Below are 12,579 nucleotides of genomic sequence, written 5' to 3'. Positions count from 1 at the left end.
TGTCAAATTCTATATGAAAAATGCATAAATGGAGAGGCTCTTGGTATAGTGAATGTAAAGTTCACCTTGAAGTTAGAAGACCTGGTTCAAGTTCTTCCTCATTATGCTCTTTCTGGGAACCATGGGCCAGCCATTAACAAACAAAAGAAATTGTGACCCTGACAGGGCCTCCCCTTTCCCTCCAGCTTCTTTACTTTTTAAACAGGTAGGGCATTATACTTCTATTTTCACTCTGTATCACCTTTTATAGGTCTTCCTATATTTCCTTGTAAATTTCATACTCATCATTTTTTTTGTCACCATTTTATTCCATTATGTTAAAAGGCCATAATTTATTCAGCCACTCTCTAGTTGTTAGATATATAGGTGGCTTTCTAGTTTGTGTTTCCTATAAATAATGGAGCAAATATGAAGATTTTTTTGCTCATATATTTTCCTGTTTTTCCTGGTTTTTCTTTTTTTAAAATAACCTATTCCATTTTTTGAACCACTTTCACACCTGGGAGACAGTAGAGACAAAGAGGCCATGGAACTAAAGAGAAAAGGCAGGAATGATTAGGTTGATTCCTTATTCCTGTTTTGAATTGAGTTATTAAAATACAACCTTTTAAAAATAATTTAGATGAATCACAGGGAAACAGAATCATGAATTACTATGAGAAGCTAAAATTATTTGGGTTATGCATGTGTCCCTGACATTTTTTTTCTTTTTCCAATTGAATTTTATTTTATTTTCTCTCTCTCTCTCTCTCTCTCTCTCTCTCTCTCTCCCTCCCTCCCTCCCTCCCTCCCTCCCTCCCTCTCTCTCCCTCCCTCCCCCCCATTGAGAAAACAAGAAAAACAAATCCTGTTAAAAATATGTACGTATAGCCAAGCAAAACAAATTCCTGTATTGGCCATGTCAAAAACAAAACATAAACCTCAGTCTGCAAACTGAGTCCATCACCTCTCTAACTGGAGGTTGGTAGCATGTTTCATCGAAAGCCCTCTGGAATTTATAGTTGGTCATTGTGTTGATTAGAGTACCTAAGTTTTCAAAGTTGGTGTCTTTACAGTACTGTTGTTATTGTATAAATTGTTCTCCTGGTTCTCTCACTTCTCTTTGCATCAGTTCATACTAATCTTTCCAATTTTCTCTATAACCATTCCCTTCTTCATTTCTTATAGCACAAGAATATTACATAACATTCAGCCATTCTTCTTTTAATAGGTGCTTCCTCAGTTTTCAGTTCTTGGCTCCCCCAGAAAAGAGCTGCTATAAATATTTTTGAATATATGAATCCTCTTTAATCTTTAAAGATCTATTTGGAAAATAGACCTTGTAACAGAATCTCTGGGTCAAAGGATATGCATAGTTCAGTGTTTTTGAGACATAATTCCAAATTGTTCTTTAGAATGGCTGGATGAATTCCCCAGCTCCACTAGCCACAGTTGGTGAATATACCTGCTTTCCCACAGCTTGCAGAAGGAGATGTAGCAAATGGAAATAAGGAAACCCTTTCAGGCAAAAGAACTGGTGTGATCTAAGACCCTAATAAGGAGTAAGTTAGCTTACTTGAGAGCAGGTGAAACGATAATTTTAAAAATGAGGTGCTTGGAATGAGTTAGATGAGAAATTGTTGCCCTTTAGTTTTTAAACATGGTAAACGTCTACTCTTAAAATGACTATATGTTCACTTTAAAAAGCTAATGGGATAAATAAAAAAGTAATGAGGTAAAATGGAGTATGTTTTAATTGTTTAACTTTTGTTTGTGGAAGAATTTAAAATATTTAATTTTATTTGTAGCTGTTAATTGAATAATGGAGACTATCTTTTAAAATGTTTTCACATTGCTTCACTAATGAAAATAATGTCTTATTAGTTACATTGAGGCTTTCAAATGACTTTTTCTCCTCTATGAACTTAAAATATCATCTTTGTAGGAAACTCCAGGTAAAAAATTTCCTCTGGGAATACAGATTCTCTGGGAAGTTAAGGGATTTAGACTTAGGTCGAGCCCATAAGTCTGAGAGAGTGATTCTTGAGCTGCAGACAATTGAGGAAGTAGAAAAAGGCAGCAACATATAACGAGAGAGAGAGAGAGAGAGAGAGAGAGAGAGAGAGAGAGAGAGAGAGAGAGAGAGTGATTGTGTGCATGTGTGTGTGTGTCTAGCACATCACTTCTTTAGGAGCAATGCCTAGTGATTTTGGGGGGCTCAAAAATAGTCCCTTAACCTCCCAGACTACAAAAGCATTTGTTTCTCTGACCATTGGGAGTAATTTTTATTATGTGATTAAGTTTTAAAATTTTATTTATTGCAGCATTTTATACTATGCAGGTTATGAGAGAAAAATTCAAAAAATGGAACAAAAAGTGAAGAACAAATACTCTATAAGTTATGTCTAATCCCTGTCATCTTGCTTGTCTTTCAGTTTTTTTGTAGAGTAAAATATTTCTAATTATTAACTGTTGAATTTAGGAATTTCTTCGCTTCTTAGATACAGTTTTGTCCTTCTCTTTTCTCTTTAGTTGGAAGATGCCGGTTCAAGTAGTTTAGATAATCTCCTAAGTAGATATATCTCAGGCAGTCACCTACCCCCACAGCCTACAAGTACCATGAATCCCTCTCCAGGACCCTCTGCCCTTTCGCCAGGATCATCAGGTAAAGTGAATAGGGATTGCTGTAATGATTACCTTTGAACTGGAATCAGCAAATATTTTAAAATATTGTACATTATTTTTATATCCCTACTTCTTCCTTTCTTCCTTCCCTCCCTTCCTCTCTTCTTCCTTTTTCACACATTTTGGTTTGTTTACACTTATTTATACTCAGGATTGTACAAATTTATGTTCAGAAATTAAGAAGTGCTATTAATTTTCCCTGAATCACAATTATCTTCAATTGCAGTTATAAGTTAGTATTTGACTTTTGTTTTTTTTTTAACATGGAAAGGAAATTAGAAAAAGTGAATCCTCAAAACAGTTTTATAATTTCTGAAAAGCCTTAATAAATAATAGTTTAAAAAAGAATAAAAATTATGAAATTGCATTTGTTTTTAAAATCAATGATTTTAGAAAAGTTTTTTTGTGGATTTCTGGCCCTGGAGTCAGGAGGACCTGAGTTCAAATTTGAACTCAAGACACTTAATCATTCCCTAGCTGTGTGATCTTGGGCAAGTCACTTAACCATTGCCTTAAATAAATAAAATTTAATAAAAAGAGGGAATGGTTTCTGTTTGTTGAAACTTATATCTAAATGTTTTATTACGATTTTTTTTTTAAGGTTTTTGCAAGGCAAATGGGGTTAAGTGGCTTGCCCAAGGCCACACAGCTAGGGAATGATTAAGTGTCTTGAGACTGGATTTGAACCCAGGTACTTCTGATTCCAAGGCTGGTGCTTTATCCACTACGCCACCTAGCCACCCTATCTAAATGTTTTATCTAGTGATACAATATTTGGTGGTTCACTTTGGGGTCATAAAGATTGAATTTGTATGTATTTGTCAACAGCTTCTTTGGCATTTAATGCAAACTGCTATTATTGCATAGCTTGAAGAAAAAATGGGCAGAAGGTAGAAGCAAAACCAGGTGACAGAAGATTAATTTAACAATGTGACACAGTCCTGTAAAAGTGGTGTCAAAAATGCTTCAACTCCAAGTGAGCTCAGGCTAGTGAGGGAAATGGAAGATAATTATCAAGAGCTTAAAAGGTGAATTGGGAGAAAAAGGATTGAAAAAAGAATAGGACCTTTGGATGGATAGGAACATAAGTACAGCAAAGAAAAGGCAGAACTACTACTCACATGATTACTTTTCTATTTTTTTTTCTGCAAAGGAGAGTGGTGACCAAAATGTCTAAGAATAAAAATGACTAATAGGGAGTTGATAGCTGGAATCAGTAAGGAGACAGGAATAGTGCCCTTAGCTGCCCCATTGAACCATTCTCAGGTCCTGCAGATATGCTAAGTTGATTACAGACCCTTTCTCAATGCTGTTTCAAAGACCCTAGAAGGCAGGGAAGACAACAGAAGACTAGATAAGAGCAATGTCCTGATTTTCAGACCAGTGAGATTGACTTCAGGTTCTAGGACCTCGGGTACTTACTAACTATGATCCTGGCCAATTCACTTCCCTACTTGCCTTAGTTTCCTCATCTGTAAAATGAGCTGGAGAAAGAGATGGCAAACTACTCTACTATCTTTGCCAAGAAATTTCAAACAGGATGACAGAGGGTCAAACATGACAACAACAGATTCTTATAGAGAAGATAGATACAGATTAGACAGTATAGTCAGATCAGTTCAGAGCAGATTCAATGGGAATTACTAATGATTCTATATCAGCATGGTAGGAGGCTTCTAATGGAGCACCTCAGGAACTCTGCTTTGTCTCATCTGTCTAGGAGTTGAATAAAGGCATGACTGGTCTGTTTATCAATGCAGATGAAACAACGCTAAGAGGAATGTTATTCCAGTGAAGGACAGATTGGGACTCCTTCAGAATCTTACTAGGCCAGAGCAGGGTTGTCCAAAATGAGACCTGCAGTACATTTTTATGCAACCTCCTCTGGGTTTACTAAATACTTTAGTAAACGAAGCCAAGCCACTGCAGATCTGTCACTAAAATGGGAAATCAAAATATATTGTCTATTATTTTAATAAAAAAAATTTTAAAAGTAAGGTTGGACATCCCTGGGCTCTAGAGCATGGAGTTGTTTCTAACAAAATGAATTTTAGTAGGAATAAATGTAACATCTTGCATTTGTTTTTGCCCCCCCCCCAAAAAAAAATCTTACAATAAGTTGAGAGAGGAAAATAAATACACAGCAGTTCTGAAAAGATCTGGAGGTTTTGGTGGACTTCAGTCTCAGTATGAGTTAGCAGTATGATATAGCTGCAAAATAAGCTGAGATCTTGGGCTTCATTAAGAGGATCAGAGTTTCCAAGAATAGGGAGGTGATAGTCTCATTGTATTCTGCCCTTGAAAGACCTCTTTGGTAGTATGGTGTTCAGTAATGGGCACTGCACTTTATGAAGGACTTGATAAGCTAGCAGGTATCCGGAGGAGATGTGGACTTAGGTGATAATAAAGATTTTGATAGAACTGTTAAAATGATTCCCAACCAACCCTCCAAAAAAGTGATTATTAGTGGGTTGATGTCAAGTTGGAAAAAAATCTCTAAAGGAGTGTCCCTTTAGAGACAGTGACACTGTCTTTTATCAGTGACTTGAATGAAATCATGAAAAGCATACTGATAAATGGCAGGTAACATGGAAACTGAGAAATAACTAATAATGTTGGAATCCAAAATGGTCACAGAATCTCATTGATCATCTGGTCCAATCTATTACCAAATAAGAATGTCTCTGTTGCATATTCAAAAAATGTTTTGTCCTTGCTTTGAGGTGTATGAGTAGGGGAAAATATTACTTCCAAAAACAACCCATTCTACTTTTGGAGACTTCTAATTGTTAGAATTTTCTCCCATAATATTTAGCCAAAAATCTGTCTCTCTGAAGCTCCTACTGATTGCTCCTAGTTCTAGCCTCAGACACCCAGCAAAATAAATTTGTTCTTTTTAAATTACATCCTTTCAGATACTTGAAAATAATGATTTTGTTACATCTCAATCTGCTCCCATTTCTTCTCTTCTTTAGACAAAATATCTCAAGCTCACCATCTTGATCACCTTTCTCTGAGCAGGCTAGAATAATAAGTCCAATCTTATAAGATGAAATTTAATATGAAGAAATGTACATTGCTAGTCATAGGGTTTAAAAAAATCAACTTCTCCAGTCCATAATAGGGGAATGTGTATTTATAAACAGGTTTAGTGGAAAATTGTTGAAAGCTTATATGCTCACTATGAGGCTCTCTTTTCTTTCTAGGCTAAAGTACAAATTCTTCAGTTTTATATTAAAAGTCCTTCACAGTTTGGCTCCATTTTGTCTTTTTGTACTTATTCCTCTTTGTACGGACTACTGTTTTGCAACCAAAGTAGCTTATTTACTGTTCCCTAAAGTTAGTATTGCATGGCCTTCTTCTATCCTAGAATATTCTATACTTAGATGCCATCCTCTCCTTATTTCTGCCATTTAGAATCCTTATGTCTTTTCTTGATTACCCTGTATTATTTCTTTCTTCTAAAATAATTTTATTTTTGTCTAGTTACAATTTACGTATTCTACTCCCCCATTTTCTCTCCCCCCTCCTCCCCTAAAATGTAACTCTTGAGGGAAATGATTTTTTTTTTAAATAAGAAGGTGGCAGAGGTGACTTCTGGGCCTAGTGCATAGCATGATGCCTTGCACTTAGGTTTGTGCATAGTTTATTGAAATGAGTGGGAAATGGCAGCACCAAAGTTCATTGAATTTTTGTCTGCAGGGAAAAAAAAGCATCATGTTTAAGGAAGTGATGCTTCTACTTTGCTGCTCAAGCCATTTTGGATTGTTCTGTTCAATTCTGAGTACCACATTTTAGACTGTAGAACAAGTAAGTTGTTGTGAGAGACCTAGAAAACATGTCATATGAGAATCATATAAAGGAATTAGAGAGTGTTTTACCTAAAGAGGGAAAACTGTAGTGGCAGCTGTCTTCTAGTGAAGGGCAGTCTAGTGAAAAGGCATGTTGTGCGTGACCACAGGTGCTATTTGGGAACAGAGAGTTCATTTAAACATAGACATAAGGAGTGGTCCAAAGATAGACTAGGCTGCTTTTTGGTTCCTCCCAAGCGGCTAGGTGGCGCAGTGGATAAAGCACTGGCCCTGGAGTCAGGAGTACCTGGGTTCAAATCCGGTCTCAGACACTTAATAATTACCTAGCTGTGTGGCCTTGGGCAAGCCACTTAACCCTATTTGCCTTGCAAAAACCTTAAAAAAAAAAAAAAGATATTACAGAGAGATAACCAGATATGTATTGAACTATTGTGACCTTCTCAATGTTGTATTCTGTGTATTCTTCAGAAGATCTGTGCCAATTAGTATTTTTATCAGAAAGATATTATTTATGACTTAGACCACCTCTATAGAATTTAAGTGCAGATTTGGAATGTTAAAAAAAAAGTGAGTAATAGAAAAGGAATAGCTACTTTCTATAAACCGTATTATTAGGCTTCAAAGAATATTTCCAAGTCAGCCAATTAAACAGTTTATAAAATGAATACTTTATGTTTCTCTAGATGACCTGAAGATTAGGGTTCACTTTCCAGAATTAACTGATATAGGTTAATTTATTAAGTGTACTTTTAACTAGAAATGTCTTTGTATTTGTTTTTGACATCCTTTTTTTGCCATGGTGTTTTTTTAGGCTTATCCAATTCCCACACACCTGTGAGGCCACCGAGTACCTCCAGTACAGGCAGTCGAGGCAGGTGAGTGTTACCCGTACTTGGAAGTATCTGAGTTAGGAGAAGTTTGGATGGTTAACTGTGATAATATATTTTATTCTAATTCTAATTTATTCTAATACCTGATTTAGTAAAGATCATTAATCATCCTTTGCATCATACAAAGGAGAAGACTCATTTCCGTGGAGTTTTTTTTCTTTATATTGTATGTCAAAGAAGTAATTGGTTTTATTATGGGTACTGGAGAAGATTGTAAATAGAATGAGAAAAGGTGTTTATTCCTAATGTTATTTAAGGTCATAACTCCAGTTTTTATTGGCCATTCCCAGTTTCATTGATTCAACAGGAGAAAGTACTAGACCAGTTTTTATCCTTGAAAAAATAAATGGACCCTACTTGCTAGTACTACCATTGTTGCTACATCTTTCTCTCAACAACACTCCTATTTCCCTCAGAAATGAAATCATTAATGTTCTAAAATAGCTGCCTGAGAAAATGAGAATTTCCAAGGTTAAGTACTTTTAAGTATACAAATGTCTCAATATTTTAAAACCACATAGTTCTAGCAAATCTGGAAGTTTGAAGTTTATTTTTTAAAACTTGCAAAGCACAATTTTAAAAAAATCTACACTGCAAAAGTACCTTATTTTTAATGGTAAAGGAGCAAAGAAATCAGATTACATTGTGAGGTAAACTTATCTTCTCCCGTGTTAATAACCTGTTTCTTCATCCAATTGTTTGCTACTCATAGTTTTATCATTATTTTAATATATTTGTACATGTGTATGATTTTCAGCTGTGGGTCATCAGGCAGAACTACAGAGAAGGCAAGTCTTAGCTTCAAATCTGACCAAGTAAAGGTCAAGCAAGAACCTGGAACTGAGGAAGAAATATGCAGCTACTCAGGAACTGTGAAACAAGAGAAAACAGAGGATGGCAGGCGGAGTGCATGCATGGTAAGGTGGGATCCCAAATGAAAAATGTGGGAGATGGGGCAGCTAGGTGGTGTAGTGGATAAAGCACTGGCCTTGGAGTCTGGAGGACCTGGGGTCAAATCCGGTCTCAGACACTTAATAATTACCTAGCTGTGTGGCCTTGGGCAAGCCACTTAACACTCATTTGCCTTGCAAAAACCTAAACAAACAAAAAGAATGTGGGGAGGTTGTTTGTGATTTGTGAATCATTTATTTTGGGACCTTCATGCCTGCAATAAGTCAGATTGCTCTTTCACTTTGTCAGTCAGCAAGCATTTATTAAGAGCTTAGTATGAAAACCCTGTAAGTAAAAGATAAATTCAGTGGTAAAGTAGTAAACTGGAAAGAGGTGGTATATTCATGAAAGGCTCTTATAGAAGGTGATTTTTAAGCAATCTTGAAGACCTGGAGATAGAGACAAAAGAAAAGATCATTCCAGATGAAGAAGAATAGATAGCCATTGAAAACATTACTGCATTGATGGATGTGTGAAGTGTAAAAAGACCAAATTAGGAAGGGGCAGGCTGTGAAGGACTTTTAAAGCCAGAGTATTTTCTATTTGGTCCTTACAATAATAGAGAATCACTGGAGTTTATCAACTATGGAAGTTGGAATGACACGGTCAGATACACTTTCAGAAATTCACTTAGATGGTTGAGTGATGGATGAACTAAAAGTAGGAAGGAGATTTGGGTCAGAGAGTTCAATCAGAAGTCCAGGTATTATGGCTATGTGAGTTCTAGAGAGGATGTAGATATTATGAAAGTAGAATTGACAGACTTGGAAAAAATATTGGCTTTATGGGATGAATGCTAGTGAAAATTTAAGGAAGAAAAAAAGTTTTGGGTCTAGGTGACAAGACAGATAGTGGTAACCTTTGACAGTTGCAGGGAAGTTTGGTTTAAGATGTCTTAGGATAAGGTGGCTAGGTGATGCAGTGCATAGAGCACTGGCCCTGGAGTCAGGAGTACCTGAGTTCAAATCCGGCCTCAGACACTTAATAATTACCTAGCTGTGTGGCCTTGGGCAAGCCACTTAACACCATTTGCCTTGCAAAAACCTTAACAAAAACTAAGGTGTCTCAGGATATCTAGTTGGAGATGTAAGAGTGGAAGTCAGGAAGATGTTAGAGCTAGTTTTATAGATCCGAGAGTCATCTACATAGAGATAATCATTGAAACCAAGGGAAAACCCAGGGGTTGATGAGATCTATCAAGTAAAATAATATACAGAAGGGAAAGGCTGCAGGACAGAGCCTTGTGGACCACCCACAATTAGAGCCTGACCTAGACAAGAATCCAGCAAAGGTGACTGTAAAGGAACAGATTACTATGAGAGACATTAAGGGAAACAAGTATTGGGAAAATCTGAAAAAGAGAGACTATCCAGAGGGTGATTGATAGTCCAGAGACATCAAGCAGCACCAGGATTGAGTCACCTTGTGATCTTGAGCAATTTGACAATTAAAAGATCATGCCTAATTTTGGAGGGAGCAGTTTCAGTTGAATCATAGAGTTTAGAAGCCTTTGTGAAGGAAATTGAAGCACGGATTTCTTAAAGGAATTTAGTGACAAAAGAAATAGCAGCTAGTGGTGGGTGAATGGATCAAGTGAAGATTTTGAAGCCTGGATGGTTTGTAGGTAAGCAGAGAAGGAACCAAGAGATATGGGGAGGCTGAAAATCTCTTGGATTTTCTTTGTGAAAATAATTTTATAGTCTTGGAAGTCATAGAGAACAGGAATAGAAACAATGATTTAAGTGTCTCTTTTACAGCTGCTAGGTTCTTAATGTGAGTTAAAGTTGGTGTTAACAGTCATAAAGTCAAAGCTCTCCTGCCAAGGAGGATCCTAGGTTATTGTTCTGCTCCCAATTTTCTATCCTAATGAATAGGAAGATGTGAATTATGAAAGGTGCACAAGATAAAAATGTCACTGGAATAACTGTTATTTGACTTCTGTTTTTTTTTCTTTTCTTAACAAAATAGTTATCCTTCCTGTATTTCAGTTTGAACATTTCAAAAGAAATGTTTCACAAGTGAAGAAGAGGTAAAGAAAGCTCCAAACTCCTTTTGTTGTAGCAAATTTTTATTATGCTTCAATCTTTCATGAGTCCCACTACCCAAATTCTATGACTTCCTTTCCAGTTGGTGTATAGAAAGGATAGCTTAGTCACAGGGTTGAGTAAGTTCACAAATGACTTTCAGTTTGGTTCTATAACTTTTATGAATTTAGATGATTCTGGGGAGTTGGGGAAATGGGAGTTGGTAGCATCATCTTTTAAATTTAGGTATTATTCACAGGTGTTTGCAATTCCATAAGACTGTACATTTGAGTGGTTCTAGGAATGTTCCCTCTACTTTCTTTTTTTTTTGTTTTGGCAGACAAAATGAATTTTTTATTAAATTAAGTTTAGTGCAAGTACAGAATATATTGTAAACATGTAGCATATTCTCTCATACCATAATAAATCTTATTTTTATATATCTGCCTGGGAGTAATGCAACAGAAGGTTGATGATTTCCAGAATAGTTTATGATCAGACTTGGCTAATTTCCCTTTTCCATTTCAAAAACTCTCCACAACTTCATAAAGATATATGACCAGGGCAGTTTTTCAGGAGACTTCCTAAGTACATCTCTGTAAGCAGACAAACTGTAACTCTCAGTTGACTCTAAAATTTAAAAATAATTTCCCTTTGTTATATAGCTAATATCCTTACAGAAAATCATAATTAGGGTAAATACTACTTCCAGAATATTTTAAGATGTTTAAATAACTTCAGAATAGATGATCTGTGGCTTTCTATTATTCCATTTGCATAAATAATGAAAAATTAGCTATCTCTGTGTGATGTTTTATATTTACCCTAGGATTCTCAACAATATCAGAAAAGTGGGGACAGCTAAGTTCTGTGGTAGATAAAGCATTGACCGTGGAATGAGGAAGACCTGAGTTCAAATGTGGCCTCAGTACTTAATTACTAACTTAGCTGTGTGATCTTGGGCAAGTCATTTAACCCCATTGTCTTGAAAATACACACATACACACACCACACACACATAAAATCAGAAACATTTTTAGAATATTTTAGTAATTCAGTGATAAAAGAAAACTGCATATTTATTTACCAACATTTTTGTAAACTCTGGACTTAATTTTGGTGTTATTTTTTTTTCTGTATGAAACCCAAAATGATTCTGTCAAACTTGGATACTATTATTTTCTTTTAGTTAAGCAGTCCTGAGAGCAGCTTGACACCACCTCTCTCAACCAGCTTACATCTGGAGAGTGAGTTGGATACATTAGGAAGCTTGGAAAACCATGTCAAAACCGAGCCTGCGGATGTCAGTGAGAGCTGTAAACAGCCTGGGCTGAGCAGTCTGGTCAATGGGAAATCTCCAATGCGGAACCTGATGCACCGCTCAGCTAGGACAGGCGAGGGCAGCAATAAAGAGGAGGACCCGAATGAAGACTGGTGTGCTGTGTGCCAGAATGGAGGAGATCTTTTATGCTGTGAAAAGTGTCCAAAGGTCTTTCACCTCACCTGTCATGTTCCAACTCTTCTCAGCTTTCCAAGGTACATGAAGACAAATTTATTGTTCCTGGGGTGAATTTTTAAGAATTTTAATAGTTTTCCTTTGAAGTATCTGGTCCCCCAAATTTGTTTTTCTATAAATTCAGACCCCCCTTATTTCTGCCTTGAGATCTACCATATCAGCCATGATAGCTTGAATACTTAAAAACTGAATCATGTCAAGTGCCAGCATTAAATGGTAAGTTATTAGGAAAAGAATATACATCATTTTCAGATTTCTTAAAAAGTGAATGCCTTAACCCCTCTAGTACTTATGTTCTTTTTTTTTAAAGTTAAATTTATTTTAAATGAAACATCCTCATTAAAATAATTTTATAAGCCTAAAACCCCATTTCTTATCACATTTTGTATGCACATGTATTTTTGCATGTCTTAGGGGGAGAACAAAAGTAGCAGCTTCTGGTGGAGGTGAGATGGGTAGAATAGGGGGAGTTAATGCATTATACTTAGCTTGGAGGAGAAATGATTTGTAGGCTTGTGATCATTGACTTCAAATTTTTGAAGAGTTATTTGGTGATATGGTAGATCTAATGGCAGAAATAAGGGGGTTCTTTATAGAAAATCAAATTTGGGGGATCAGATATTTCAAAGGAAAACTTTTTATTGTCCTCTTATTCCTTCCCTATTTAATTCCATTGGGTCTTCTCCTGCATTGTCACTCCTATCTGTCCCCCTTCTCTACTT

General features: G+C 36.1%; 1 protein-coding gene across 2 annotated transcripts in view; it reads left to right on the top strand.

The window, feature by feature from the left end:
• TRIM33 (tripartite motif containing 33) overlaps positions 1-12,579 on the top strand; it is a 150,028-nt gene that overhangs the window by 128,128 nt on the left and 9,321 nt on the right. For both annotated transcript variants that reach the window (XM_074188492.1, XM_074188491.1), the window contains exons 12-15: positions 2,512-2,644; positions 7,288-7,351; positions 8,124-8,283; positions 11,531-11,877. In XM_074188492.1, coding sequence (XP_074044593.1) covers positions 2,512-2,644; positions 7,288-7,351; positions 8,124-8,283; positions 11,531-11,877 — 704 coding nt within the window. The remainder of the gene's footprint in view (positions 1-2,511; positions 2,645-7,287; positions 7,352-8,123; positions 8,284-11,530; positions 11,878-12,579) is intronic.

Source organism: Macrotis lagotis, chromosome 5 (assembly GCF_037893015.1).
Source record: "Macrotis lagotis isolate mMagLag1 chromosome 5, bilby.v1.9.chrom.fasta, whole genome shotgun sequence".
NCBI classification, from domain to species: domain Eukaryota; kingdom Metazoa; phylum Chordata; class Mammalia; order Peramelemorphia; family Peramelidae; genus Macrotis; species Macrotis lagotis.
The sequence above is the reverse complement of the archived record's forward strand: the minus strand, read 5'-3'. Positions and strand labels throughout refer to the sequence as shown.